Source organism: Podospora pseudoanserina, chromosome 3 (assembly GCF_035222485.1).
Source record: "Podospora pseudoanserina strain CBS 124.78 chromosome 3, whole genome shotgun sequence".
Taxonomy (NCBI): Eukaryota; Fungi; Ascomycota; class Sordariomycetes; order Sordariales; family Podosporaceae; genus Podospora; species Podospora pseudoanserina.
The window spans coordinates 288,722-303,988 of NC_085922.1; the positions used below are offsets into that span (position 1 = coordinate 288,722).

Sequence of the window (15,267 nt, forward strand, 5' to 3'; positions counted from 1 at the left end):
AAGCGGTCTGCAATTGTATCGTGACGAATGCTATCCACCGCCCAGCTCGTCCGCCGTCCAACCGGGATAGTTGATAGACACTGGGGGTCCTCCAAAACCCCGATATCAATAAGGGTGACACTCGCCAGTTGCTCGGGAATCTCGTGCTTTTTCGCTCGGAAGCTCCACTTGCAATCATAGAACTTCACATTGTGTGGGGCGATCAGTTCTTGTAAAGTCCAGCCTCTGGTAAACCAACGGCAACGCGGTAGATGGTGAACGAGTTTCGCCTGCGGTGATGCCTGACCCGGTTTGTTCAGATTCGGCTGGAAGGTCGCTGAAGTATACATACCAAACGCGCGAATCTCCATACACCAGCGGAACATCGAGTTGATGGCTTCAGAGAGCTCTGCACTGCTGGATTTGTCAATGCAGCAATGTGTCAACCCAGGCGTATCGCAGGCCTTCAGCTGAAGCCAGCTCGCAGGTGCGTTGAATCTTGTGCCAGCCAAGTCTTGACCTAGCGGTGTCAAGGTCTTTCATGTCCTCGAATGTGGCCTCTCCGTCTTCCCAGGTGCGGGACAAGATCGCATACTTCTTGTACATGTCGCGAGAGCCGACATTTTCCAACTCGTAGGTTTGCGTGTTGGTGAGATACGCTATTGAGATGTTCTCGCGGATCCGTACGATACTGCAAGGCAAGAGTCGAAAACGGAGAGCGGGGTGGGGAGCTACCAACAACATCCAAGCCGGCACCTTAGGCCGCCAAAACAAGCGGCCTAAGTGACCTGTGACATCCAATAGCTATTAGCCATAACCATGACGCCACTCATCCTCACAGCATTTTGTACTTTTGCGAGAAACCCCTCACCGCGATTGTACCTGTCAAACATGACAGAATTTGACTGCAGAATCTTCATCCCCCTGAACCCCTTAAGTGGAGTCTTTGGCTCCCCCCCCGAATAGTTGGCCCAGCAACAAGCAAAACGACAAGCGCTGTAACTCTCGAGGAAGACGGTGAACTGCTCATACTGTGTAAGCACCCAAGAAACAGGCTTTCGAACCATTATCTGATTTTTGTTTGATGGGCTCGAGCGGGATCGTCCGGGCCAGAGCGGTCGGCAGGAGATGTCTCAGGACAGGATGGGGAATCGAATAAAAATGTCTCACATAACCGTCAGCTCGGCGCGGAGAATGTTTTAGATGGTCTTGTGACCTGATGATAGATCGAGGGATTAGATCCGCGATCGGGATCATCATCCACTACATTGGCCCGGGGTCGCGGCTGGCATACGCTCTTCTACAATTACCTATCACGATGCTACAAGGGTCAAATCTGAGCACCATCGCGATATGAATTGAGAGATAATTCACTTTGAGGTACTCAAACTACAGCTCTATGTTCAACGCCGCTATGAGAACAAATGATGAAACGTAGGTAGATAATAGTTACGACTGTAGTGTATCCTTGAGAAACCCAACCCAAACCATGATGAACGCCCAGACATGTGAGAGAAAAAGTTAGTCAGCAAAGAAACGGCTCATTTCCGGTTGAAAAGCTTGAATCCCCCTGGGACGCCTCTTTGGAACAGTCCCTCGGGATCGTACTTGATACTTGTCTCCTGCAGCGCCCTCTTGTTCTCCTCTCCGTAGCACTCGATAACGTCTTGATGAGTCCAGGCATGGTTCATGGATACGAAAGGCACCAGCTTGTTCCTCCTTTGAGCCTCCCTCCTCATGTAGCTTGTCGCATTGCTCATGTACTTGAGGATGGCAGCATCGTCAGACTTCTTGTTCCAGTAGGTCGATACCATGATGTTGATAAGCGGTCCGTCTGAGGGGTCGAGACCGAGTGAATTACCGCCGTGGCGGACTGTTTGCCGGAGAGTATTGACCGAGTAGGGCTGGAATGTAAGAGAAGACATGAGTCCGGAGCATGCCTTGACGCTCTCAAGGGAGTTGGTGAAGATTTCAGTCGCCTCAAAGAGCGTGGGCGCGTCGGCCTTGACTGTCACGTTCATGTAGGCGCATCTAACGGCAGAGTTAGTCTGTGGTCTCGGGCGAGTGAGAGGTATGGTGACGTACCGAACGTTGCCTTTTGATTCTGCTGGCTGCTCTGACACCGCCTCTCTGAGCGTCATCAACCTGACCGAGTTCAACTGCTCGATTTGAGGATGCCTATCTGCCCACGGTTTGAGCACCTCAGGCATGCTTTCGGTGGTGTCCGCTCCAGTGTAAGACAGCTGGCTCTGGCAGGCAAACTGAGCAAACTGGGAAGAGTAACCGATGCTCAACTGAACGTGGGCGTTTGGGTCGGCGGCATCCTTTTTCCGGAGCTCTGACAGGAGGGCACCGACGTGATATGGCCAGCTAGAGAGGAAATAGAAAACACTGCCGCCCCAAAATTTCCCGGGCTGAGGGAATGTCCTGAAATCGAAACGTGTGACAACCCCAAAGTTGTTGCCACCTCCGCGGAGGGAAATCCACAAGTCGCTGTTCTCATGCTCGTTGGCATTGACAATCTCTCCTGAGGCGAGGACAACCTCGTAGTTGAGAACATTGTCGCAGACAAACCCTTCGCGGGAGGAGAAGAACGAGACACCGCCTATACCCGTGTTAGAGCTTTGATCAGAGATTTCGCAAAGGGCGCGACATACCAGTCAAAGACAATCCACCAACACCACCAGAGGCAGAACGAACACCCGTGACACCCAGTCCTGTGCCGTCCAGCTTATCGTAGACCGCGCCCCATCGAGCACCTGCGCCAACTGAAACAACTGTTTGTTTCCCGTTCTTCTGGAGCTCAACTGAATTAAGGAGACCGAGGTCCAGTGTAATGCCGCCCTCAATGTTGGCGACACCTGGGAGTGGTTGCTGTCCGCCGCTGCGGATGGCAAATCGGACCGTGGCCTCTTCGCCATGCTCGCCAAGGGCAAACGGCCTCATAATCTTGACGAACTTGGCAACCTGTTTCCTGCTTTCGGGTCGGAAAATAGCGGCGGGTCTGATATCGCTCTCCATCGCGGAGAGGTACGACCCGTTGAGCGCCTCATACTCCCTCTCCCCCTCAAAGAAGAGGTTTGAGGCGGGAAGGCTGTTCCTGAGAGCCTTGATCACTTGCTCAAAGCCCATGATGTTGGTATTATCTGTTAGCCGCAAGACGAAAGGTTGTAAGTCGATGCTAAGCTTTCCGTGGGTTGCTGATGAGACGATGGAGATCAACTGCGGGGACTTTGATGGCAGCCAGGAGAACGTACATATAGTACAGAGATGATGGTCTTAAACCAGCCATTTGTGAGGCGATCACCTCTGCGCCAATGTCAGTACTTTGCATGGCTGAGACTAAGGCAGGTCCGGTACAGCCGGCGGAGTTTCCGGGCGACACACATTGGACTGACCTACGGGAGAATGTTGTGATCTCCGTTCCCGTCTCAGATGTGGGGAACGCGCCGAGACACGACTGCGGCACAGCCTTATCAACGATTGTACTTTTGTAGCCTTTTCATCCATCGGTCCGACTTCTTGGCTTTGAGGATTGCCAGGTAAGTGGTTGTTTTCTCAGTGAAATCATGATGTCGGTCAAGGTATATGTGTGAGCAGTGCGAATTCACAGCGCTAGTGCCTGACATGCACTGCAAAGATCGTTTTGAGGCTGACCCGGGACAAGCGTAACATTAGGTTCCGGGTTGCTGGATCAGGTATTTCTGGAAAGGATGGAAGGGTGACACTGCAGGAGCTGTACCGTGTTTATACTGTACGTCTCAGTCTTACACCTGTCTGTGAAGCTGGCAGGTGTGCCCCAATCACTCAAAGTCATACCTATCTTATTGAAGTTGCTCGTCGATATGAGAAATTGCTGTCGGCAACCAGCACAGACGATTAGGATCACTTCGGCCAGCTCAACTTGCTAGCCTGGAGTCCATCTGTGGCGTCCATCTTACCACAATTCAATCACCACACTATTCTGTCTCAAAATTGCTCAGATACCTACCTAGAAGACGACAAGGTGGTGTGGGGAAGCAATATGTAACATCTACATACTCAGGAACCCGATGACAGCCGGTGATCCGGTTCCTGATGTCGGTTTACCAGGAGCACCAAGATGTGAGACATTTACATCCGGGTGGCCCGGCTCTAATGGAATGCAGTCAGACTATCACGACATACAGAGCTCCAACCTCCACCGCAGAGGGGCCCACAGATAGCACTTTAGCCATCTTTCATCGCCAGTCATGGCTTCTCACCTAACCCAAGTCTTGAAGACGAGCCACAGAAAAGGAAAAACTGTGCAAATCTGTCAGACCCCTCATGAGGTTAGAAGAATATGGGTCGGCTTGCGCGACGGTACCCGAAGATTCCGCGACCAACGGTCCCCTGAGATTCATCCCTAATCCTTCACACAAGATTGTGTAGGAAAACAGGTAGGATAAGGAATCACATCACCCTGAGTAAGCTCCTCGGGCTCCGACGGCTTCAGCTCCCACCACCGTCTCCTTTTCTACCTTAATCTACAAGCCTAGCAGGACTCGGCGCCTGCACTTGATGTAGATACTAAATTGATATGCCGAATAGTAGCTGCCTATCAGGAGCAATCCGCCACAGCCGATTTGGCCAGTCCCACTGGAACTGTGCCATCAGAGCTGCCTGCCGCGGTGACTCCTTGACCAGACATTCTTGTAGCTGTAATTAGCCTACCAGTTCCCGATTAGGACCCCGGGGTACGACAACAACTGTGCCGCTGAGGGATCTTCGGTGTCAACGCGAGACAAATTACAGACTAAATCAGGGGATGCACGTGTCTCTTTCAGCCAATGCGGAAGGTAACACTGATCCATCCGGGTCTGCGGAGATCAGATAAAGCTTCCATGCCTTCCATGGAAGACCTGGAGGTTGCGCCACAGCTGGCCGGTTGTTCTACATTGTAACCCTGTCTTTGAGGCTCCGGTTAAGGTAAGATTCTGACTGGCGTATGGGAAATCAGGCCTCATCGCGCTCGGGGAGTGCTAAAGGCACGCAACAGGCGGCCATTCGGAGACGGAATGCTGGGCGGGCACTTGCGCCTCCCATGTTCTTGGCGTTGCAGCCTCTTAAAGTGAGCCAGATCCCGCTCCAGATTCTCTCGCCAAGTTCGATCACAGTCGGCCTTTCTTTCCAAATGTCTCATCGGTGCCAATGACTGGACGCCTATCTGTGGGACAAGTAGCATTGCGTGAGATTGACACATCGCTTATCTCTGATGGCTACTCACCACCCGGATATTCCGGCTTTCTGACCATGATTTGAACAAAAGCCTGATCGGCGTTGGTGATAAGGAAACTGGAACGGCCCCGCTTGCTTCTTCGCTTTCGAAATGGGACGACTTTTGAGGAATGCTGCACAGGTGTTGCCACCTCATGATGCTACAGTGACATGAGACGTTATCTGTACTTTCCCCATGTCTTTTCTTTTTTTCTTTTCTTTTTCTTTTCTTTTTTTTCCCTTGGTGGGAGGGGGCCACCAATCACCTCAAATCAACTTCACTTCAACCCGGTTTTAACTACCTATCAAACTCTTGCACTCATTTCTATTCTCATGGCCTAGCAGCATAGTAAGTCACGTGGCTTGAGCCTACCTAGGTACCTAAGAATGATATGCGTAAGCCCTGTATTTTATAGTCTCAGTATGACTCGTTGAGCCGTTGCAGTGCTTTGATAAGGACAACGTAAGGAAGTCAAACCGCTACAGCAGAAGATATTCGATTCAGTCTGTCCTCGAAGCCCAAGGTGTGTCGATGCAAAGAATCAGGTACCGTTTTTGCCTCTGTTCATCATTAACCCCTTCGCATAATATCTGGCTCACAGAGACTCGCAGTCCCTATCGCGAGCTCAATTTTCACACGATGGAAATGTGACTGATGCGATATTATTTATGACCAAAGATTGACTAGGTACTGAAACAAATAATTGATGGATGGAGCATATTGAATGGTGTGAACGCAAAACTGGCAAGGTGAGCACAAAGCTGAATGCCCTGGTAGAGAGCTGAGTAACTGCTAGTTGGAGAAGAAAAATACAACGTGGGGTTCAGGTAAGCGTCTGGACCACGGCCTCGCAATATTGTGTACTGTTATTCACAGTGACTGGAAGTAAGGAGCATGAGCATAAGGACCATACATATAAAACCGCACTTCGGTCTCTCAACAAATAAATTAAGGAGATATGCAATCCGCTTTCGACTCAATGAATTCTTTTGCTTAGGTAAACCAAGAGATTGCCCTCGATCGTGTAGGATTGGCTATAATCCCCATGTAATCGTTGTTCAACCCGGATCAATGATCTTTTGGATGATTACAAATGCACCCCCATCATGACCAACCTCTCCCTTACATAATATACATGCCATTGGTCCATCACGCAATGTTTCGTCATCTCTGCAAGCAAAAGTTCGAAGCTAGAAGAGCAAAATGTGAGTGCCCCATCAGAAAACGTGACGAGCGCTATAACTTGAGACGAAGGATTTTTGGTTGACACAAATTATTGTAGAGTGTGGTGTCATTGCGTTGGCCTAGGCTTTTGGATGACATATCGAATGAACAATGCTTAGAAATGAACTCTGTAACTTTGCTCACTCATGTAACTCCTCTGTCTGAAGACAGTTCAATGTGTGTTGTTCCGGCCCGTCATATCACTCCGAGTACTGTGTGCATGGGTGAATGCCTTCTATTTTACATCCAAAAGGGGTTATAAGACACCCTGGAAGGGGCCATGATTTTTGGTCGTGATTGATTACAAAGACTGAACGGCCACATGGGATTGGCAGGGGGTAGTATTTTACGGACTGCTGTGAGTCTCGGTATAAAGTCAAGAGATTCTGCTCGTTGTCTCCTTCTGCCTCTTATCATCTCGGTATCAAATCAGCAATTACTAGCCCAAACCCCTCACAACAAAGTCCCGTCATCAGCCTTTCCTGCATTCCCTTGGAAAATGGCGGCTCTTCCAGATTTCACTCTCTACTACAGCGCAGGAGCTTGCTCGAATGCAGTTCGTCTGGCCCTTCACGAGCTCTCCATCCCCTTCCAATCTGTCAACACCCGCCGCAACGCCAATCTGAAGATCGAACCTGCCGACGGCTCGCTTACTGCGGAGGAGTACCGTGACCAGGTTCACCACAAGAACTACGTCCCTGGCTTTGTCATCACCTTCGCCGATGGACACAGGGAGTCCATCACCGAGACGCCCGCTATCCTCTCTTACATTGCTTCTCTTCGTCCCGAAAGGGGCTTGGCGGGCAAGACAGATCTTGAGAAAGCAAGGGTTCTCTCATGGGCCATCTACTTTGCCGGTGAGCTGCACGGAGTGGGATGGGGGGCACTTTTGGCACCGAAGAGGTTTGTGGATGTCAGCGACAAGAAGTTGGAGGAGGCTGTGAAGGAGGGTGGAAAGCAGAACATCAGGGCTGCGTATGAGCATCTGGAGACAGAGCTGCAGAAGGGCGGCGGGGAGTGGATTGTTGGAGATTCGCTGACACTGGCGGATGTGTATTCGTATATTTTGTACAGGTGGGGAGTTAAGCATGAGTTTGGGATGGAGAAGTATGAGAGGTACACTGAGATTGTGAAGAAGCTTGAAGCGAGAGAGAGCACCAAGAAAGCTCTGGAGGAGGAAGGGTTGCCGGCTCACTTTCAGTGAGGGAGCATGGAGCAAGCCTTCGCGGCCAGGTTTCTCGTCACTTCAGTTCGGTTACAAGAACTGCCTATTTTCATGCATCGAAATACCACTGGGATACCTGGATGGGTTCATTCAGTAGCTTTTTGGGCAAAGACTTGTTTATGTATCACTCATATCTGTCAGTTGTCTCTCATGTGATGCTTGCCTTAAGCGCTGTCTGCAATGGGTTTGCCTTCCATGTGCGTGCAGCGTATGAGCATGTAGGGGACATTGGCGCCTGTTGAACAACCCACTATGGGCAGCCATCGTTTGGTTTTCAGCACACCATTTGTGCATCCGCCATCATTGCCTGTTCCGTCCGATAGTATAGTCATGTGGGGAGTGGGAGCAATATTTATTTCCTTTCTCCCCACCTGGCCATGTGCTCTGGCAGGTCCACTCAGGGCTGGTATTTGTGTGAGATTTCCACGGTTTGTTAACTTCGGTCAGTTTCCCCCCAATCGTTTGCGACTTTCCCATAGCTTCCTCTGCTCGTCTTGTATGACGAGAGTCCCACAGCTTTTCCGGGAAAGCCTACCTGTAGCCTGTCCACTATTACTTTTCAAAAGAGCCAAGGTACCGACGACTGACGGCCACAAGCCGTTCGCTGAGGCCAAGTACTGATGACAACTTTTCCTAGTAGCGATCTCTTAAAACCAATATCAGCACGACTTTAGCAATGAAGGACCCATTTTGCTCTCAGAAAAACGACAAACGACCTCACCCAGCCTCGACTCCGCCACCACTGTCGGCCATCCATGAGAAAACCAAGAACTATCAATCAAGGAGAGTTTCAGAAGCGGAAGTTACGTCATGGGGCGCTGTGCCTGACCAAAAGGTTCCTATCATTGCCCTCCAACCACCTTCTACTCGGGAGAGCCAACCTTCAAACACATCGGCCTCCGGAGTCTACCCAAAACGAGGCTACATCATGGACGAGCTGCACCTCCAGCGCCCGATGAGTGATCAAGGCAATCATCAGAAAGTTGACGTTTCGCATCCCGACGGTGGACAACTGATCACCTACTACCGAGTGGGCGACCGCGACAATGGCAATATTGATCTTCTGGTTCCTTTCGACGAAGTCCTCCGGTACGTCTCGGCCAGGGAGCGCGAGGAATGGGAGGGCGGGCCGGAAAGAGCAGATACTGCCGGCCAGATCATGAAGAAACACAACAGGCAGCGTGAGAGGGTACTGGAAGCCGCTGAGCAGCGTCCAAAAAATGTGTTCTTGGAACCGACGAAGACGTCAGATGTTACGGGGAGATCAGTAACTAGATTACTGGCCAGAACCTTGCGGTAGTCTTCTCAAGGGTGTGAATAGAGATATCAAGAGAATCAGGCAGAGGTTCACGCAATGCCAAGATATCTGTGCACAGAGCAGAGCACCACAATGATCATCGAGTGGATTTGGAACACGCCTCAAGGGGATGAAATGACAGTAGGTGATGTGTACGATCTCTGGCAGCATTGCCTTTCTTTGAAGTTTTTTGGTCATCACCTCGGGCATTCAGAGCCGTTGTTTCAAACAGGAGCCTCCATCATATCTCGTTCAGTTCAATGTCCAGGCCCCTGTCCTTGCCATCCCCATCCACGCAGGGGTAGCTAACGCCAAGTCAAGCTACGCGCCTGGCCAGAACGCTCTCCTCTTCGGACCCTCGTCGAAATCCGAGAAGCTTGTTTTGACTGCCACGTGAAGAAGGTAGCAAGCGTGGCTGCGTGATCCAATTTCTCTTTCAGTAGGGATTCCCCATCAAATCTGATGCTGGCTGTTTGGGTCCAGAACAATTCGATCCCCTGCTCCACAGAAGGATTAGCACTATTGAAATGCGCTAGACACCTCGGCAGGGGACTCAGCTCTCAAAATGCACACTACGCCACTCAGTCGTCTGCTCTATTGACCGTGATGATCCAAAATGGGCGACACTATTGACATCACGGCCCCTTCGGTTGGGACACGATCAATTTGGAGTTTGGTGTCCAGTTCCAGACCTGAGCTGAGTTCACAAGACAATGGATTCCCCAGAATCTGATGATGTGGTGGTTGTCCGTCTCTTCTGCGCTCTTATTTGGTCGGTTTCCTCACCTGGGAGTGTCGCTCTCTTGTTCTGACTGTCATTCTTCCCTGTCTTTGTTGACAAGATCGTGTCTTCAAGATGGATTCCTCTCGCTCAAAGATGCGGCTCTTGTCGCTGGGTGCTCTCTTTCTCTCGACCAGTTCTGCTCTCCCGAACGGGCTCTACTCCCGACAGGTAGATGATGCCCCCAAATACACGGCGCTCGGCTGCTTCCTCGACACTGGGAGCCGTGTGCTGCCCAGCAAGGTTATCAGCACCCACGACATGACGGCAGAGAAGTGCGCAGCCAACTGCCGTGGTTACGACTATTTCGGCACACAGTGGTCTTCGGAATGCTACTGCGGCAGCAACAAGCCCACCGATGCCGCACCGGCCTCCGAATGCAACATGCCCTGCTCCGGAAACCCAGACGAGACATGCGGTGCAGGCATGAGGCTCAACGTCTACGAATTCGACCGAGCCTGCGACGACTTGGATACGGAGGAGCCCCCTGTGGTCATCTCGGGCTTCGAGTACAAAGGTTGCTACACAGACAACGTTCCCCAGCGCGTGCTGGGCGGCATCACGGTCGCTCAGCACGACATGACTCTGGAGAAGTGTGCTGCTACATGCACCGCCGGCGGATACGCGTTCTTCGGTGTCGAGTACGGGACAGAGTGCTTCTGCGGGACAAATTTGGATGCCGCCAGCACCAAGGTGTCGGAGGGCGAGTGTTCCATGACCTGCATGGGCAACCATTCCCAGCAATGTGGAGGCCCCAACCGGCTCAACATCTACGAGAAGCCAAACCCGGTCGGAGCTGGGAGCAACCTTGAGTCCGTTGGTGACTTCCACTATGCCTCATGCTGGACCGACAAGGTAGACGACCGCTCCCTCAAGGCTGTTGACTGGCGCACCGATGACATGACGGTTGAGAAGTGTGCCGACAGATGCAGCGAGTTTTCCTACTTTGGCCTCGAGTATTCACGCGAATGCTACTGTGGAAACGAGTTGATCGGACAGGCCGCACCCGAAAAGGACTGCGCCATGCTTTGTGTGGGCGCTCCCGGCCAGTGGTGTGGTGGCCCGGACAGAATGAACTTGTACACCAAGGCAACATCGACCTCGGTGACCACCTCTGCAGAAGTTACCACTCCCGTTGAGACTGAGACGGATACGCCGACCATCACCCCGGAGCCTGAAACAACGACTGCCCCGACCGAGCCAGAGACCACGACTTCAGATATTCCTGTCAGCACCACCGAGCTGCCTTCCTCAACCGAGTCTTCCACCACCACCACTCAGGGGCCTGAGTTGACCACCATTACCGACTGCCCCCCTACGCCCACTTATAACGGAAACCCCGCGTACTGCTATGTGTCTAGTGGTCTGCCGACCGCTTGCCGACAGCTAGCATCTACGACTCTCAACTCGCGCAGCGTTGGACCTTCGATGAGCGCTTGCAAGAGTGCTCTTACCCGCTACGGCATGCCTACCAACCCTGCGGCTACAGCTTGCTTTCCCACCACTGCGCTCCCCGCAGTCCCATCCTCTGCGCTTGCTCGCTCCGTCGCCGACAGCGTTTACGCCTGCCTCCACGCGCCCACTGCCTCCGTCATATGCCAGTCTGATTCCGCCTGCGCCACAAACACCTACACGGTCGGTCAGGTCCCTTCCCCGACTCCCTCGACCGGTGTGGATCTGCTCAAGGGCGATGGCGGTTTTGAGGATGGCACTCTCGGAGACTGGGTCCTCGGGCCATCGACCCATCTGGTGTCCACCACCATCAGCAACGCCCGTCCCAAGTCGGGCTCGCGGGGACTCCTCATGCGGTATCTCAACGTCAACGGAGGAGGAAACAGCTTGACGTACAACCTGCCCGTCGTCCCCGGCCAGCAGTATCGATTCAGCTTGTCTTTCCAGCACACGAACCCCAGTTCTACTACCAGTTTGTACCTTTATGTGTACCCCGACATTCTGCAAACACCCTTTACCGAAGCGCAGTTGTACGGAGCGCCAGCGAATGCTTGGGGGACAAGGGAAATCACCTTCACTGCGAAGGCTTCATGGGTGCAGCTTGTACTCCATGTCGGTGGGAACGTAGTTGCGACGAATGACGTGTATATTGATGATATCACCTTTGTCAGGTTGACCTAAGCTCGCCATTCTTCGTGAGATTTGGGAAGAGCGCGTGGAGGTTTTGGGTTGGAATTCTGTAGATATTTAGATGCCCTGGCTGTAAATGTGGAAGCAGAGTTGGAGCATGGAGTATTGTTTTGTCTGGATGGAGCCTTTGTTTTCTGTAAATTAGCAACGTTTAATTGTTTACCGGGAGCAAAAAATCATATTGAGACCCAAGTGCCTTGATATGACTAGTTTGGTTGCTGGCGCTGGTAGACAGCATGGAAAATTTGGCTGATTCTGGCCAAGTTTGACGTCTGTTTTGGATTCTGATGGTTGTTGGGGGATTTTGTCGGCTTGAGGCATGGAACATGAGCTGCCATAATTTTAATGTTTTGTACCACCAGCATGATCTTCACGGAATGAGTTTTGGAATGGACAGTCCCATTTTTCTGTACAGAAGGTAATGCCACAATGATGAAAGCTAGCACTAAGAAGTACACCTAATTCTCAGTCAGCTGAACCACCCTCTTAAGTCTTAAAGGCAGCCATACTATGGCTGCCATACCACTAAAGATAGTCATACTCATACCTTCTACACTTACATGCAGTCAATGGGCCATCAAAGATGCCAACACGTCTTCCGACCTTTAAGAATACAACCAGGCCTTTTTCCTCCGTATCTTTGCACCCCTGCTAAACAAGTTCTTCCTTCCCTGTGTGACCGATGCAGTCGACAATCAGAGACAACCCAATCGCAACCCTTGTCTGCCCTCAGTCCAAGCTATGCTCAAAATGGAAATTGCTCAACACCAATTGCAACACTCGATTCTCAAGCACTCAAGCTTGGCTTCCCTTGGCATTGATCTTGGTATTTTCAGCTCCACGATCGTTTTGCCCAGTCTCCCCACTTCCAATGCAACGGAACGCGGCTTCTACCCGCAATGCTGGGTGCGGTATGCACCTTTCGAACCGTCTTGAGGTGCCCGACGACCACGATCCTCAGTTATCGGCCGAGAGAAATGGATCCTGAAGTGGAATATCGAGCAGTCATAGACTCGTTTAGACCTGCTCCGCCACCTCCGCTTAGCACGCCGCTCTCGAGAGACCACGGGGGTACAGGAACCTCTTGCGCTAATGCCAGCAACAGTGTTCTTCGATCCCATATATTCCTGACTAAGGTCCCTCTCGACCTCTCCTTTAACCATCCTCGCTACAAGTTCTTCTTTCCTGTTTGTGTGATCCAGCCGACGAGTATTGTCGACCATCGATTCCTCACTCCGAATCAAACATCATCATGTCGGTCTTTGTAAACTATGGCGGTCCCAAACTGGACAAGAAACAGAAGCAGCTCGTCCGTTCCCAGGCCATGGTCTCGGTCCGCGGCCAACAGAAAATTGCCAGGGCCGCCAACGCGCATCAGCGTGGTAAGTCGGACCTTGTGTCGCGCCTTGATGTACAAGTGCTGCATGTGAGCCTGCCGTTGGGTTGCTAATCATCAGCCCTATATGGCTTCACTAGACACAGGTGTAACCAATCCTTCGGGTCCCTCGGCAGCATCCGCTACTGTTTTGAGCTTAAATCCGCGCAGGTACGTCTTACTTGGAACCCACGTGGACCCGTTTCATGAGCATTTTCCTATTTGGGAACCCCAGATCTGACCTCGTCCTGGTGTTATAACATCCCAACAGGCTTGCTCCTGCCATCCCCACCCCAAGCACGACCGATGTCTCTGAAGATTCTGAGGACTCCGCCGCCATGGTGTTAGCCAAGGCACCGAGAGCCAACACTAGCCGCAAGCGCGCCGCCGCCGCTGCTGCTGCCGCTGCCGCTGCCGCTGTCGCCGCTCCTGCACTCGTCTCTAGCCGGGCCCGTCATGCTGCTCCTCCCTCCAACATTAGAGACATGTGCGGCGCACCCCCGCTGTCCACCCACTCCACGGGAGTGTCGGCCCGCACGTTCCAAGATTACCTCTCCCGATGTAACAACTACTCCTCGTACCTCGACCAGGCGTTTGATCTGGTGGGGTTCAAGCAGCCGTCGTATTTTAGGCCTGACATGTCAAAGTCGGCCTGTATCTACATTGGCTGGCTGCTTACGGCAGGTGTCTTGGACGCATACAAGGGTAGGGACGAGATGAACTATCCCTACTACGAGTACAGGGCTGTGTCTGAGCTCCAGAAGTTCATCGATGGGGCGGAGCAGAGAGAGCTCCACGAGGTTGTCTACCCGGTGGTGGTGCTCTCCATGTTTGAGGTAAAATCCCCTCGCTGATACGAAGGCCCGGATTAGGAAGTGAAGATTACTAACGGCAACGAATACAAGATGGTGCGTCTGAGCCCCAGGGCCATCACACATTCTGCTGCGGTGGAGATGTTTATCAAGTCCAGAGGGGGCTTAGCCAAAATGCCGGTGGTAATGCAGCACTTGGTGGTAATGGGCGACATGCTGCAAGGCGTTTCCCTGGATGCCCCCTTGGCCTTTAACATTCTGAACCCAGTCACCAGCCTCCGAGCCGCTACAGTGGGGCCGTTCGAGGGCCAGCAGTTCAGATCATCCCCCTTCCTAATGTGTGACGCCGACGAATTCGATCTGGCCAATAAGTATGTCCAGCCACACATTCACGGGGATCTGCCTGAGGTGTTGCAGTCGGCTTTGGATTCCTTGAGGCGTTTTTTCAAAATACCATCCGAGCGGGGGTGGGAAGACGAGGCCGGTTGGCAGCACCTCGGAACAGTCAACTTGGACCGTATCATCGATCAACCATGGGAGGCCTCCGATATCTCTGGCTTGTTTCTCGAGACATGTGCCTTGACGGCCAGGATCATGAGACGGACTCTGTTGGAGGGACTGGATGCCTTCGATGACGGCGCGAACAAGGAAGACCTGCAGGTTATCTACGAAAATGTCCGATTCATTGGCCTAAAGGCTTGGGTTGGGTTGCCGTACATCTATGTCTGGGTGTAGGTCTTCTTTGTCCATCCTCTTGGTATGCGGCTTACTAACGAGGCATGACTCAGGAACTTGATCGGCTTTGAAGCATCAACCGACATCAAGATGAAGGCATATTTTGTAGCCGAAGTGGTGCGATGCGCCTTTAGCTATGGCTGTTATCAGATGGAAATCTTTCATGCCATTCTTTCCAACTTCTTGTCCATGAGGAATGCGCTGAAGGAGAGGAAATTTGCCCGCATAGCCTTGACACTGGGAGATTGTGGGTTCTTCGCTTGAGAAAATGTACCTCAGGGGTTGTTGTTGCCTGGGAGACCAGGGGATGTTGACATTGTTCAGGGGCTAGCAACAAAATGTTCCCGAGGTGATGATGATCAGTTATTGTCATTTCCACAGAATTATCAGCAAAAGTAGAGGTTTCATCCCATTTTAAATTTGCAAAAGTTGACACCAATCGTGTGGTGTGTGTTTGT

At 51.9% G+C, this 15,267-nt stretch overlaps 5 protein-coding genes across 5 annotated transcripts; 4 read left to right on the forward strand and 1 right to left on the reverse strand.

The window, feature by feature from the left end:
• Nucleotides 1–1,335: 1,335 nt before the first annotated feature.
• On the reverse strand, nt 1,336–3,630 carry QC764_300890 (uncharacterized protein). Its single transcript, XM_062945217.1, has 3 exons — nt 2,637–3,630; nt 2,065–2,584; nt 1,336–2,010 (listed from the first exon to the last, which is right to left on the reverse strand). Exons 1-3 carry the CDS (start codon nt 3,109–3,111, stop codon nt 1,521–1,523), a joined length of 1,485 nt encoding a protein of 494 aa, XP_062801147.1. The 5' UTR covers nt 3,112–3,630; the 3' UTR covers nt 1,336–1,520.
• A 3,311-nt stretch (nt 3,631–6,941) lies between these two features.
• Nucleotides 6,942–7,646, forward strand: QC764_300900 (uncharacterized protein; the record flags this gene model as incomplete). Its single annotated transcript, XM_062945218.1, has 1 exon — nt 6,942–7,646. The coding sequence occupies one exon, from the start codon at nt 6,942–6,944 to the stop codon at nt 7,644–7,646; it is 705 nt and encodes a 234-aa protein (XP_062801148.1).
• A 398-nt stretch (nt 7,647–8,044) lies between these two features.
• Nucleotides 8,045–9,018, forward strand: QC764_300905 (uncharacterized protein; the record flags this gene model as incomplete). Its single annotated transcript, XM_062945219.1, has 2 exons — nt 8,045–8,095; nt 8,308–9,018. 2 exons carry the CDS (start codon nt 8,045–8,047, stop codon nt 8,965–8,967), a joined length of 711 nt encoding a protein of 236 aa, XP_062801149.1. The 3' UTR covers nt 8,968–9,018.
• An 802-nt stretch (nt 9,019–9,820) lies between these two features.
• On the forward strand, nt 9,821–11,878 carry QC764_300910 (uncharacterized protein; the record flags this gene model as incomplete). The annotated part of the gene is made up of 1 exon (XM_062945220.1): nt 9,821–11,878. One exon carries the CDS (start codon nt 9,821–9,823, stop codon nt 11,876–11,878), a length of 2,058 nt encoding a protein of 685 aa, XP_062801150.1.
• A 668-nt stretch (nt 11,879–12,546) lies between these two features.
• QC764_300920 (uncharacterized protein) lies at nt 12,547–15,266 on the forward strand. Its single transcript, XM_062945221.1, has 5 exons — nt 12,547–13,269; nt 13,364–13,433; nt 13,534–14,098; nt 14,168–14,805; nt 14,863–15,266. The coding sequence occupies exons 1-5, from the start codon at nt 13,140–13,142 to the stop codon at nt 15,071–15,073; spliced, it is 1,614 nt and encodes a 537-aa protein (XP_062801151.1). The 5' UTR covers nt 12,547–13,139; the 3' UTR covers nt 15,074–15,266.
• The last annotated feature ends 1 nt before the right edge of the window (nt 15,267 follows it).

Bases quoted from the DNA above. Each gene is read 5' to 3' on its own strand.
- QC764_300890 (XM_062945217.1), bottom strand. From the start codon at position 3,111: ATGGGCTTTGAGCAAGTGATCAAGGCTCTCAGGAACAGCCTTCCCGCC. The intron at 2,585-2,636 runs GTATGTCGCGCC...ACACGGGTATAG, and splicing joins TGGTGGATTGTCTTTGACTG to GCGGTGTCTCGTTCTTCTCC. The intron at 2,011-2,064 runs GTACGTCACCAT...CTCTGCCGTTAG, and splicing joins GAATCAAAAGGCAACGTTCG to ATGCGCCTACATGAACGTGA.
- QC764_300920 (XM_062945221.1), top strand. From the start codon at position 13,140: ATGTCGGTCTTTGTAAACTATGGCGGTCCCAAACTGGACAAGAAACAG. The intron at 13,270-13,363 runs GTAAGTCGGACC...TGGCTTCACTAG, and splicing joins CGCCAACGCGCATCAGCGTG to ACACAGGTGTAACCAATCCT. The intron at 13,434-13,533 runs GTACGTCTTACT...ACATCCCAACAG, and splicing joins TTGAGCTTAAATCCGCGCAG to GCTTGCTCCTGCCATCCCCA.